Below are 12,820 nucleotides of genomic sequence, written 5' to 3'. Positions count from 1 at the left end.
AGTAAACAGTAGCAGGCAAGAATGAAAAGAATTGGTGAAGGAACTCTGTAAATATGCAACAGTGAAAGGAAAGGAAATAGCTGGCAAAGACAGATTCCTAAAGTAGGAGGAAAATGGGTTGAGAGAACTGTGATATGAGAGAACTGTGATATAAACACAGCTCATACCTATAAGTGCAAGCCCAGACTTGGACTAGAAATTTATGCCTTTTATTGTCATTTTCCATGGTCTCTTGAAGGCTAATTTCAATTTTAGACTGTTCTTAGAAAATGCAAGCTTTGTCCCCAGAGAGAAAACAGAGCTGAAAACTACCCAAAACACTGCTTTCAAAGTGACAGATGTGGTCAAGACATCTCCTACCCCCAGAGGCTTCACTCGGACATTGGCTGATGGAAAGGAAAATGCTTGTGAAACTCCAGAACTGAGCTGCACCAGCTGTGCAGTGCTCAGGGGCACTGTCTTGCCCTGCTCTCACAGACACTTGGGTCAGAAATGCTGCTTTTGTGCACAAATACCAGCTTCAAGGCCTGAACTGGTAATTAGCAGGATCTTCAGCTCTCCTGATGCTTTTGCAAGCTGCTTCAGGACTGTATTATTGGTGTGGCATCTGTAACACTTAGAACAATTTCATATCTGAGCTCCTAAGTTGAAACTTACCCTCAAATGAAAACAATTATAAGGAATAACATAGGCAGTATGTAGTTAAATCTCCAAATATGCCTGTTAAGTTACAGATGTTAATTCTTGAAGCAATTCCTACAGATGTTCCAAGAAACAGGCTCACATTCTTGCTATTGTCACTATTTGTTCCTTTGATTTTTGACTTTATTGAGCCTTTTTCCCTTTCCTCTGCAACAAGGCAATTTCTTCATAAGAAATGAATCTCTTTTGTTAAGTAGGCATGGAGGACAGCAGAGTTTTAGTTGTGAGGCTTTGAACATGGGACTCCAAGGAGTTTTTTTGTCATAAAACTCCAGCAGTAGTGAGGATAACAAGAATGGGAGCAACTGCAAGCAGTCCTCACTTCCAAAAGCAATCATGAAAAGTGATTTTCTAACCTCATAATCAGTTACCAGATTTATTTCTTTTTCAGACCCTGCACATTTTCAACAGCTCAGTAATACTATCTCAAATTCAAGTGGCAAGTATTTGGGCAAAATTCTGCAGGACCTCTGCAGAAGACAACAGCTTTCTGAATTGTTTCTAACCTTAATTCCTCCAGTAGCTCTTCCTAGATATTTAGAGAGTCCTTTTATGGTCTCAGTAACTCCCTGTCTGTATCTGCCCATCTGTACCTCCATTTCCCTGTCTCCTAATTGTCCGTAGGAAATTATCATGAGGTTAGAAACCCCTCTTCCCCAAACCACCACCAATTTTATATTTCAAAATGTGCGTAGCCAATGCCACGTGGAATGGAAACAAAGACAGTTCGTTGCAGTACCAGCCCACCACTGCAGCCAAAGGGAGGGAGGTCCTGTCACAGAAAGCTGCCTAAACCACAGGAACCTCTTAGGAGACCTTTTTCACATCCTCTAACTACTCTTCATCTCGCTGTCCTTAAAAAAAACAACAACAACAATCTGTGCAGTTGCAGTGCTTTTCCTCTCCTTGAACTTATCTCACCTTGCATCCAAGCCTCAAAAGCTATTATTTTATTCCGGAGCCCCACTAGATTACCTTTTCCACAAATGCTGAAATGGAGAAGCACTGGTCAAATGAACTTCCTTCCCTAACATTGTAACCCTGAAATTATTCATTATACATTAATTAAAACAAAAGAAAAATAACAAGATTGATGTGTGGAAAGCCACAGACAGAAGAGATTTTCAACAATTCCCCAGCAGCAGCATTCCAAGAATAAAATAAAATCATCATGAACGATTCCAAGTCCCTTAACTCAATAAAGATCATAGTTTTCTAACAGATGAAGTTTTGTCTGGGGAAAAATCAGATATTCCCCATGTATTTTCAATAGCAGCAGTCATTAGTAATTTGTTATAAAGAACAAATTGATTTGTCTCCTATTCCAACTTTTCCTCTCAAATTTCTTGAGAAGGTTTTTTTTGAGATTTCAAGGATTTCTTGAAAGTCTTTGACTGTTGCATAAATTTTGTCCTGTCTTTGTGTCACAGCAGTAATTTCATAGCAGTGATTTCACTGCCTGGATCAATTGATAACCTATATCAATTTATATAAAATTAAATAAAAGGGTTTGGCTTTTTTCTTATCTCATGGATCTAATTTTTTAATCAAAGTAGTTACATGAGTTCATTTTTGAGACTAGATTAGGAAAAGGCCTTCGAGATAGTAAGTCATACCAATTTTTCCAGTTAAATTATTTACCTAGTATAATTTCTAAAAAGAAAATCCTAGTTTTGAATTATAAATTCAACGTGTATCAGTATTTTACATGAGTTGGGGTAGCTGAATATAGATGTTTGCTATAATAGAATAACACTAATAAAAATTGACATTCCAAATTAATAATAAAAATCCCTTGTCAGTCATCGTACAAAACCTTCTTCAGACATATTTAGTTTAGTTGCCTGAAGTTGTTTAACTTTGACTACAAGCCAATAAAACACTGGCATTAAACTAGAATTAATTTTTCTTCTTTTTTTTTTTAAAAAAAAAAACATCAACAGGGACATGAAAGTCCATCTGGCAATAACATGGCATTAAACTGTGCATCACATTGTCTGACAATATATGTGTGCAAGCCTGTAATAAGGCCTCTTAAGTACTGCAACCCTAATAAGAACTCTTCCACAGACAATTTATTTCTGAAGAATCAGGCTAAATGGCACTGAAATTCTAGTCTCGCTCTCTGAAAATAGTTTCTCTTTGGTTGCCTCCCTTTGATTTATCCTCAGTTTCAATCAGAACCTTTCTCTGAGTTGCTGCCCCAGTGGTGTGATTGTGGGTGTGATCCAGCCATGGCCAAGGGCTGCCAAGTGCTCCTCAGGGTTGCTGAGCCCTCACTGATTTCTGTGGATGCTCATGGAGCACCTTTCACTACGGAGCACTGGGGGAACCTTTTGGGCTGCAGTCATGGCTTCCTTCCCAAACCACCCAATCAGAAATCACTTCATTTCATTCACTCATTTATAATTATAGCTATAAACAGCCCATATGAGCAAAAGATTAATAGGGCTAGCAAGCATTTCCAGGGTATAATCGGCTGTCATCCCATAATTACTCAAGGAGATTGAACGAGTGGCTTTGAAATTACAAGGAGAGTTGCATTCTTTAACTGAGATGGGAGTGGCATAACATGAATATCCATGAAAAGCCCTGCTAATTTTTTGTCTGTAGTCCATCCTTCAGCATTTAGGACATGGTTGCTGCAGCCTCAAGGGCCTGTCCTGTGGTACAGAAGTCAGTGGGCACCATAAGAGTGTTAATCCTGCTGATCTGGCCTTAAACCAGATGCATTAGACCTCTGGTACTGCTTCTGGTGGACACAAGGGTCTGATCCTCATTTTTCACTTCCATTGCATTCATTTTTACATGATTTATATAGGCAAAGAAACTGAAAATTAAATCCTACAGAGTAATCCCTGCTGACCACGGTTGATCTTGTAAAGATTTCACTCCCATCACCCAATAAACTATAAAATGCTTCCCAGAGCCTCAAATGAGAGGTGTTGAAATGCACAATTAATCAACATGACTAAAGTGCTGCTTTTGTTATAGTTTAGGGATGCAGAAAAGAATATAACAGAAAATGAAGCAACATTCAAGAAAACTGGCAAAATAAAAATAGTTTTAAACAGTTGCTGTGTGGGATTAATAAAAAAACTAGTAGAAAAATGCCTTAAAGAAATTTTCTGGAGCTGGGAATCAGTTGGAGTTTTGTGCCTGTCAAAACCCCATCGCTGTGAAAATGTTCCACTGAAGTGATCCTGTGGTACTGGGCAGGCTGAAGGGTGTCACATGTGTGACCAATAGGGGAGGGGAGCTCACAATGTGTTTTACAATAGTTCCCCTAAAGCTGACTATTTCTGTGATTTCAGAAGACCAGAGGAGAGTTCTAGAGGGGCAATTTGGGAAAACCACTGGAGCAGAGAATCATGTCCCACAAGTATTCCCCTATGGGAAGACATCAGGTTTCATACCCTCTGTTACTGGAATGGTTTTGGTCAAAATTTCTTTTCCTTCCCCTGCTCTGGGAGTTTTATGTCTGTTCTGTCTATCCACAATGATCTCATTTTCTCCGGCTGACTCGTTTGAGCTAAATAGAAACTGCTGTCCTAATTTTAACAGGTAGGTTTTTTCAGTAATTTAGTTTGATTTATAACAAAATTGCCATTAAATTAGTCTTATTCCTACTTCCTGTATGATGCAAATGAGGAATCCCAGATGGCCTGAAAACAACTTCTGGCAGCATTTCTGGAGCACTAGAGTCAAGATAGAAAAGAGAAGAGATGGACTGACCATTACTTTGCTGCTGCAAAGTCCCCTTACAGAGCCTTTCTGGACCCACTTTTCAGCAGTCAGTGTGTCAAAGAGCAGCCTCAGGAAAGGTGAAGGAAAGCTAAGAACCAGAGATTTTTCTTAATTTAGTGGCTGGTCAAAATATTATATGGCTTTTCAATACCCAATTATTTTGCCTCTCTCTTGACAAAAAAAACCTTTTACAGGGAAAAAAGGTGGCAGCCAATATAAACAAAGAGAGTAAAAATAGCATATTTGAATGAACAGTTAAACACAGTTACCAGGAAAGCTGAGGTTGTGAGCAGTGTCCCTGGCACAAGCAAGGAAGCAAGAAAACCTCATGACTCAATCAGTAGGGGAGTGTGCTTCAAACTTAGAAACATTTAGGAGCTTTCCACCTTTGAGGGTTTTTTCCTCATCCTCTTCTCCCATCTTGCACTGTGTGTGTACACAGCTTTATTTGATAAAAGGGGATATGAAGGGATCTTAGGTTCAGATCACTTCTAGAAAACTCCCTCTGCTCTGGTGTACTCAATCACTTCACTCAGTGCCTGCTTGGGCAAGTGTGAGAGCAAAACAGATTCAGACCTTTAACACTAAAATGGCCAGGAGTTACTGAAAGAACGAAGGTTTTAGGTTACAGGCTGTGTACTGTGAAAGGGATATGCATCCAGTCTGAATGGTTCTTCTCAATTGTATTTTTTAGGCTGGTGAGCAAAAGCACAGATCTTTTGTTTTTTTAAGGCTGGGAGCTTAACTGTTCTCAGCTTACGCAGAAAGTGGCACAGAGGAGGCAAACTTTGAATAGGAGGTCACTTTTGGTGAATGTTATCCACCCTGTGTTCAAGGCAACAGACCTCTCTACTGTTCATAGAAAGACTGAAATGAATTGAGAACTTCCAGCAGTACCTCAAAAGAACTCTTCCCTAAAAATTTTTAAATATAAATCTTTTTAGCACATCACTTAACAGAAGCCAGGAGGATGGCTACTTCGTATTCAGAGACTGCAATTTGTGCTTATTTAGTTTGGATGCTCAAGAAGATGAAGTCTCTAAATCAAACCTGATGACTTGTCAAGGTTGGCAGTGCATTTGGTCCTGTAATCTGGGCTCTAGAAGGGTAGTTTCAGGGGTGATCTGGCTCTTCACATCCAGATAATCCTAAACCTGTGGTGTTCAAGGCAACATACAGATTGATTCTGCATTAGGGAATGTGATGGAAAGAAATTCCTTCCTATTTAAAGAAAACTAAACAAACTTTGTGGGTTGGAAGGCAGCAGTGTTCTCCAGAGTGGGGAGAAAATTGTGGTGGATAAATAGCAGGAGTCACAGGTAGCCCTGCAGTACCCCAGCACTCTGCATGCCTGCTCATAAAGTTCCAGGCAGAGTTAAGAATTAATTCAGAATTAATGGCTGAATAAACTGAAATATCATGTGCTGACAAACCTGGGTCCCTGTCTTCTGCTTTTCCCTCTTCCTCAGTCTTTTTTCACTCCATCAAGAGGATATGTAATCTATAAAATGCTGTAGCCAAAATCGCTTTTGTAGGGTTTAGAAGATTGAAAATCACAGTACTCAACCTAACTCATCATCCTCAGACAAACTGTACAGGCAGCCTCTGTTCCAGAGTACCTAAAGCAGGAGGGACACGTGGCAGGCACAGAGCACACATCCCCAGGAGACACCTACTAAAGGGCCAGGAAAAAGCCAAATTGTTGTCATGGCAAAGAAAAAGGGGCAGACACAAGTTCCTTTTCCTTGTATCCCTGTACCAATGTAAGGCTATACTTGCCATTGAGGCATTTACACATAAACAATGTTCTTTGATATAACCAGAATGAAATAAGGAAAAACCTATAGCCCCTATATCTAACTCTGGCAGGCAGCTTTCTAGCAAATTATCACCTCTGCAAAATCCCTTATATTCAGGAAAGTCTTATTAATGTGGCTGCCCCATTGTGCTCACATTCTGCCTGCTACAATTTAGAATTTAGCTGAAAATATGACTGCAGAACTCACTGTGGCTCAGCTATAATGCTCCCCACATGTAGTGAGAATATTGATTATTCTTCTATTCAGGTTCCTAGAGTGGGATTTGTACATGTGATTCAGGAAATAAAGAGATCAGTAATACTACTCTTGTTACTCTGCTTGGAAAAGCTACATAAACATTGGTGCTAACCTACTAAATTCTTCCTAACCAAAGATATGTGATATAAATTATAAATAAAAAATTTACCTTTACATCAGTTATCGTCGTATTATTTCACTTCCATGTATCCTCATTTTCAATATACTTCTTGACAGATGTTTTTCCGAGATAAAAAGTATTTAGTAAACATCTTTTCTCAGCAGGAACATTAAGTAATCCTAGCAGATTATTATGAATTATGTTTTATTATTGGTGTCAGTTGGGTAAATATGGTATTGTTTGACTCCAGAGAAGGGTCAGACACATTGTGCACAGTTTTGTAGTGACAGCCTGCAAAAGCCTACTGAGCACCACCTGGGCTAGCAGGGGGCTAGCAATCTGAATCATGATGTTGAGACTGTTACTAAATATTTACTGAGCCATCAGGACTCCTCAAATAACTGTATAAAGCTATTGTGAGGTATTATTATTGCCACAGGCTATTCATATTACCCAATTTAAAGGTTTACTCCCCAAGAGGTAATAGTGATAACCTCCCCAGCTTTCTAGTCTAAAGAATTGAAATCCTTTGCTTCCAAAACAAAATATAATCTTTAAATTGGACCCTGCTCAAAGTAGCTACCAAAGCCAGAGAGAGCACCATGACACAATTTCCAACACCTAACAAAGACAATATAAAGGCAGAAAAAACTCCCCTCTAAATCACAGATATTCAAAAAAATTTATACTCTGCTAAAGTCAGGCTTGTGCAAAATCTCAGTTGCAGCCTCTTTCTGTTCTTGATACCTCATGTGTCCTTTTCCAAATCAGTATCAGAGAGAATGAAGATTCTTGTTGTTTGAGTAAGACCAGGCCATTTAATCCTGCTCTTCATCTCTTCCTTCTGCTGTTCCTGAGCAGCCCAGATTGCTGTTTATCAATATTCATTTGGTGAGTTATTACAAACAATTCTCCAGTTCTCAAACATAATTCTAGCTTTTTATTTCCCCTGTGCTCTAAGACTGTAATTGAAACAGCTGATGATGTAGCTGAATATAAACTTCCATAAACAGACTCTGTGAGCTGGAACTCAACTGCACGTAGACCATCCACACATTTTTCCACACTGACTCTTTCTCCCTGCATCCAACCGGGGAAGTTGTTTTGCCTGTGGCTTATTCCACGTCACACCAATGACTGACTGGAGGGAGGAAAAAGCTCCTGGTTAAATGTTCATGGTTTTCAGTCAGCACACCAGGAATCTCAGGTGGATGCACTCCTTTTCTCTTCTGAATGGGATTTGCACTCTCCAGTCAACCTTCAAAGCCTTGGAGCTGTGTTTGTGGAGTCCTCTTCACCTCTCCAAAGACAAGGAACCTACTGCAGCAATGAAAACTTTACTGGCTGTGTTTTCTTTTGATATCGTGCAGACAGGGGATATTAGGCAGGAATTTGCTCTACAATCACCGTTTATATCATTTACTCTTGTTCTTTTCATCCCAGAGAAAGCTTAACCTTTTTCCCATAGAATTTCTGTTAAGTGAGTCACAGAAGTCAACTGCTGCCCAGGCATTCACAGGAAAGGAAGATTTACATTTTATGTGTGTTTTTAGGAACACTCTCCTGTCACACCATGGCTAAATTAGGTCATTCTTTTGCTTTTTCTCTCTTTGTATTGTAGAGAAAAACAGATGTGATTTATCAGTCTGTCATTATGGAGGAGGCTTCATTCTGAATTTGTCCATTCCCCTCTAACTCCACGCAAACTTCAGCCTGTGATTCCCATCATTTTGGGGCTCCATAACCAGAGAGCATGACTGGGCAAAGACTTAGATACTTTGGTGATTAAATATTTATAAAACACCTAATTTAGATGGTGGGTGGATGAGAGCAAGGAAGCAACACTTCTCTGTGACGTGGTCTCCTCATAACCCACTGGAAAAAATTTGGCAGTAAGCAAAGATTCAGAAAGCAGGTACTAGCAAATCTGCTTTGTTTCTGTATGTGTGCTGTGCCTGAGGTGCCTGTTCATGGCAGGTCCCTGGGGTGTCACTGGCCATGGGTCACCTGGGTCCTCCTGCACTGCCCGGGGCGTGCCCTAGAGCCGTGCTGTAGGGAACCCCGTCCCTTTCCAGTGGTGATGAGGAAGAGAATGCTACTCTTAAGGATGTGAGTACTTTCTAGACTTCTACAGATTTTAAATTTATTGAATAAATTCTTAGTCTTGCACCAAAACTCCTTTGGGAGTTGCATATGTAAACTTTTAAACCAAATTAGTCTTTTGCACATGTGATCTGCTCGATTATTAGCATGGAACTGATGGGACTTGGAAGAAACTCAGTTACTGCAACACAGTCAGAAATCTTTGACAAACAGGGCATTGTCTAGCTAAATCTAATATAATCATTAATTCAAGGATCGTTATTTGGAGAATTCCATCATATACAACAACTTTAAATACAAAATTGCTAGATTATCAGGAGCATCTTCATTGTTCTACCTGGCTGGTTTTTTTGTTTTGTTTTGTTTGTTGTTTGCTTTTTTTCCTTTCTTTCTTTCTTTTGGGAGAAAAAAAATATAGTTCTTATATTTTAACATTAGAGACACTTGATCAGGTGTTCTGACCAGAATGTCACACTCACTGCATTTCTCTTTCATAGCCTCATATTACATCCAAAAAAGAACATGTGTTAGATTAAAACATTTTGGTCCTCAGCAGAGTAAACTGTTGATGCCATGCTGACAGCCTGTTAACAGCCATCAGCTATTCCTAGAATTGCTGTGGGAGTTTGTAGGGAGGCATTTGCAAATGCTTTATCAATACAGATTTACCTCAGCAGCAAAAGGACAGACAGCATCACTTGTTGCAGCCTGGGTGGAAAATGCCTTTTTCTTCCTCCTAGCCAAAGAAAAAACACCTAAATCAAAATGAATTGCAGGGAGACAGCTCAGGAGCTATCTGGGGTGGAAGGTAACATTCTCAGGGAATGTATGAAGCTTCAGGAATTACAACAGTTTCCCAATTTTTGCCTGTAATCAGGCAGCAACCTCCAAAGAAAGCTCATTATGCTCTTTTATCCAGTCACTTAAGACTGCAGCTTGATTATGCTGAGATTTCAAGCCCTGATATTTTTAGCATCATTCTCTTGCTTTTTCCCTTGGTCAGCAGTCATATTTGCATTTTTAAATAGTCAAATTCTAATCATAAATGTAGATTAGTGAAAAATCCCCCAGAATCTGTACCTAGATATAAATACTGCTGTGGCTGGATCCAAGCAGGGATGCAGAGATTTATCAGTGGTGTTAGGTGCCCTCCGGACCAGGCAGCTCTTTGCCTTTGACTTTGCCCATCTTGGCTCAAGGGATTTTGAAGTCAAAGGGATTTTGAAGTGTTTTGTAGATGTTTACACCTCATTACCTCTTTCTGAAAAGATAAAAACTTTACGTGTGCACACTTCTCTCTGCAAATTTGGCTTGAGTTCATCTGATAGTAAGAGCTTTTGCTAAATTTCACCACATAATTACTGAAGTGAAAATCCTCAGAAAAAACAATTTGCTGTAAAGATTTCATATTTGCAGATTAAGAGGTGGTGATCAGTTGGTGTTTTACTCTGGCATCGAATTGTAGTATCTTCCTTAGAGCATCCATAACCACTTTTTTTAAAAAACTAATTTTTCATTCATTTTCATTAATATGCAATTTTGCACAAATATTTCCTTCAGCTAGGCATATTGCTTAAAAAGTTAAACACCATAAATGGGGCATGAACAATGTACAAATATTTAGTTGATTTAGTCAACAGATTTTGCCTTCCTCTGTCTTGCTCTCTTCTCTACCACATTAACTAATTATCTTTCCCTTGTTTTTCCTTTTTTTTCCCTATGTTCTGCAACACATAGGTAAGTTCTTGTTCGTTTCAATGGCTGGCTTTAATTCTTGGTGCAATTTAATATTAGCTTACCACCTCTAACAGCCCTCACAAAGTTTGTTCAGTGGAAAGGACAGGGCACAGTGAGCCCTTGTCTGTGTTGAACAACTTTGCTTGTATTTCTTTTCTGTTCCAGTCTGGCACCAAGCAGAATACAGGCACAAACAGTGTCAGCAGGCTCAGCCTCAGTCTGCTGAAAGACCTATATTTTCCACGAGCCACAAATTCTGCTCTCAGAAGAACGAGACAATGAAACAGTGTGCCTCAGTCCCTCCATATACTCCTATGCAGTGGGATCAAAAAAAGGTTTTGTACCAGTTAAAAAGGAAGATTGGCTGCAGGAGCAAAGGAAGGCAGGATTTAGATCTTTGCCAAACATACACACTCTTGCAGTATTAGGATTTGTTTTGTTCAAATTCCCCAGGGCACGTGTTGCTCCACATAGTTATGTGTGGCTGGAGAGAGCCACAGTAAGAGCAGGAGACTGAACTTGAGCTGAAATGTTGGCTGAGCTTGGGAAAGATCATAAAGAACCAAAGGAACAACTACTTACAGCATGTAAAGACTGCTGGAGGGAGCTCCTCAGTGATGTACATGACAGCTCAGTTGTACAGCAGGGTAAAACTAAACAGAAAGCAGATCAGCACAAAGAAATCCTTGTGCAAGGTCAGGTACCTTGGGAGGTTCAAATTGTGGCAAAAAAAATCCCCACATTCAGGAATTTACACAAGAGCAGGACTACACTTCAGAGCAGGAACCTCAATTAGAAAACACTATTGTACTGATGTGCTGGTCATACACAATACCAGCAAAATGCTGCTGTAGACCACAAAGTCAAGGCAGCCCCAAAGTCTTCAGTGTCTTCAGGGTCAAAACATGACTGGGTCATTTAAATTAGCAAGTTACCTTTTGTTTATACTTCTCTTCTTATGAATAGCTCTAATTGTAGCCTTCAGCACAAACCTCAGCTAGCCTGGGAGTTTCCATGCAGCATTTGCTGCCCACAGCTCGCTCCTGGGGCTCCTGCCAGCTCAGTGGATCACCACGGTGCCAGCACTGACTCCCAGCTCCACAGGCAGTGCCATGACAGCACTGCAGTGCTTGCACCCTTACCTTGGAAATGCACCTTTGTCCGTGCTCCTTGAAGTGGTGATGTGGAGTTGCACTGGAATTTTCCTGTAGCTGAACATCTCCATGTCATTCCCTCTCTGCAGCACATGGAACTGGAGGCTCCTGACCAGTGGTACCTGCCCTGCCCTAGCCCACTCCCCTATTTTTGTTCTTTGGCATGCATTTGCCCTCAGGGACTAAGGCTGGCTGTGCATCAGGGGCGGGGACAGCGGCACTGCGAGGTCCAGCTGTGTGCTGGCTGCTCAGCCACCACCAGTGTCTGCTTGCTCCTCGGAAAAGGCAAACAACGAAGGAGAAATATTGACTGCCTCAGACGCTACCAGCTGCCTGGTTCAATAACTAGGTCAGCTAAAGGTTAAACCAGCTGAGGCATAAGCAGCAAGTTTAAATTTAACAGGAAAAAAAAAAGAAAAAAAGAGAGAGAGAGAGAGGGAAACAAAACCAAAGCCCGGGGGGCTGGTATTCTATGTCACACTGGAGCCATCTCATGTCTAGGGGGCTAAATGCCCTTAGATGTAAATCAGCCTGTTTGCTTTGATGTATCCTGCTCGATACATTAATAACTTTTTGCTTTCTATAGTAAATTCTGTCAGAAATCATAGTCCAATTCCAAATTATACCATTTACCAAGCCTAATGCAACTTTAAGGATATTACACAGTTTGTTGTCTAAGTATTTTAAATCGATCATGGTTTAACATGCAGATGCACATTTTTTAATTTTTCTAGTGGTGTGTAATTGCATTTGAAGCTCGGGATTTTGCTGCTTTGGTGGGAAACACACATCTAGATTTCGACACTCATGTAGGGAATACATACTTTGGAGATAGTGTAATGTGAAATTCCTCCGCTGAGAAAATCAGAATGACATCTAAGGAAACTGCCTGTAGATCTCAGAGCCAGGTTTAAGCAGTGGAAAGATAATTTCTGTGCTAACACTGCCACCCATCGAAAAGCAAGAGGCACAGCCATTGCATGTCCCTGTTTTCATCTCTTCTTCCTCTTTGGTATGCTGCAGTGGATATTTTCCCCTCACTACTGTCTTTTATAATGTAATGTTATCAGGTAAAAATTGTAAATAAACTAAACCCAAGTGGTAGGTCAAACATAGCTATAAACCAGAAGATAAATCCTCTCCAGAACAAAATCAGTAACATATGGAGGTCTCCCCGTGAAAGGTGACAGGGAGCTACT

The 12,820-nt window shown here is 40.2% G+C and overlaps 1 protein-coding gene across 3 annotated transcripts in view; it reads right to left on the bottom strand.

Annotated features, from left to right (window-relative positions):
* Positions 1 to 11,942, bottom strand: part of PLOD2 (procollagen-lysine,2-oxoglutarate 5-dioxygenase 2) — a gene marked incomplete at its 5' end in the record, with an annotated part of 64,535 nt that extends 52,593 nt beyond the window's left edge. Inside the window, one exon of one of the 3 annotated variants that reach the window (XM_083868385.1) lies at positions 11,610 to 11,942. In XM_083868385.1, the coding sequence (XP_083724511.1) occupies positions 11,610 to 11,715 (106 nt within the window). The remainder of the gene's footprint in view (positions 1 to 11,609) is intronic. The other 2 variants (XM_083868388.1, XM_083868387.1) reach the window with 2 other exon arrangements.
* Positions 11,943 to 12,820: the final 878 nt, after the last annotated feature.

The sequence above is a fragment of the Zosterops lateralis genome, assembly GCF_965231275.1.
Source record: "Zosterops lateralis genome assembly, chromosome: 10".
NCBI lineage: Eukaryota > Metazoa > Chordata > Aves > Passeriformes > Zosteropidae > Zosterops > Zosterops lateralis.
This window is presented reverse-complemented; position numbering and strand designations above follow the sequence as displayed.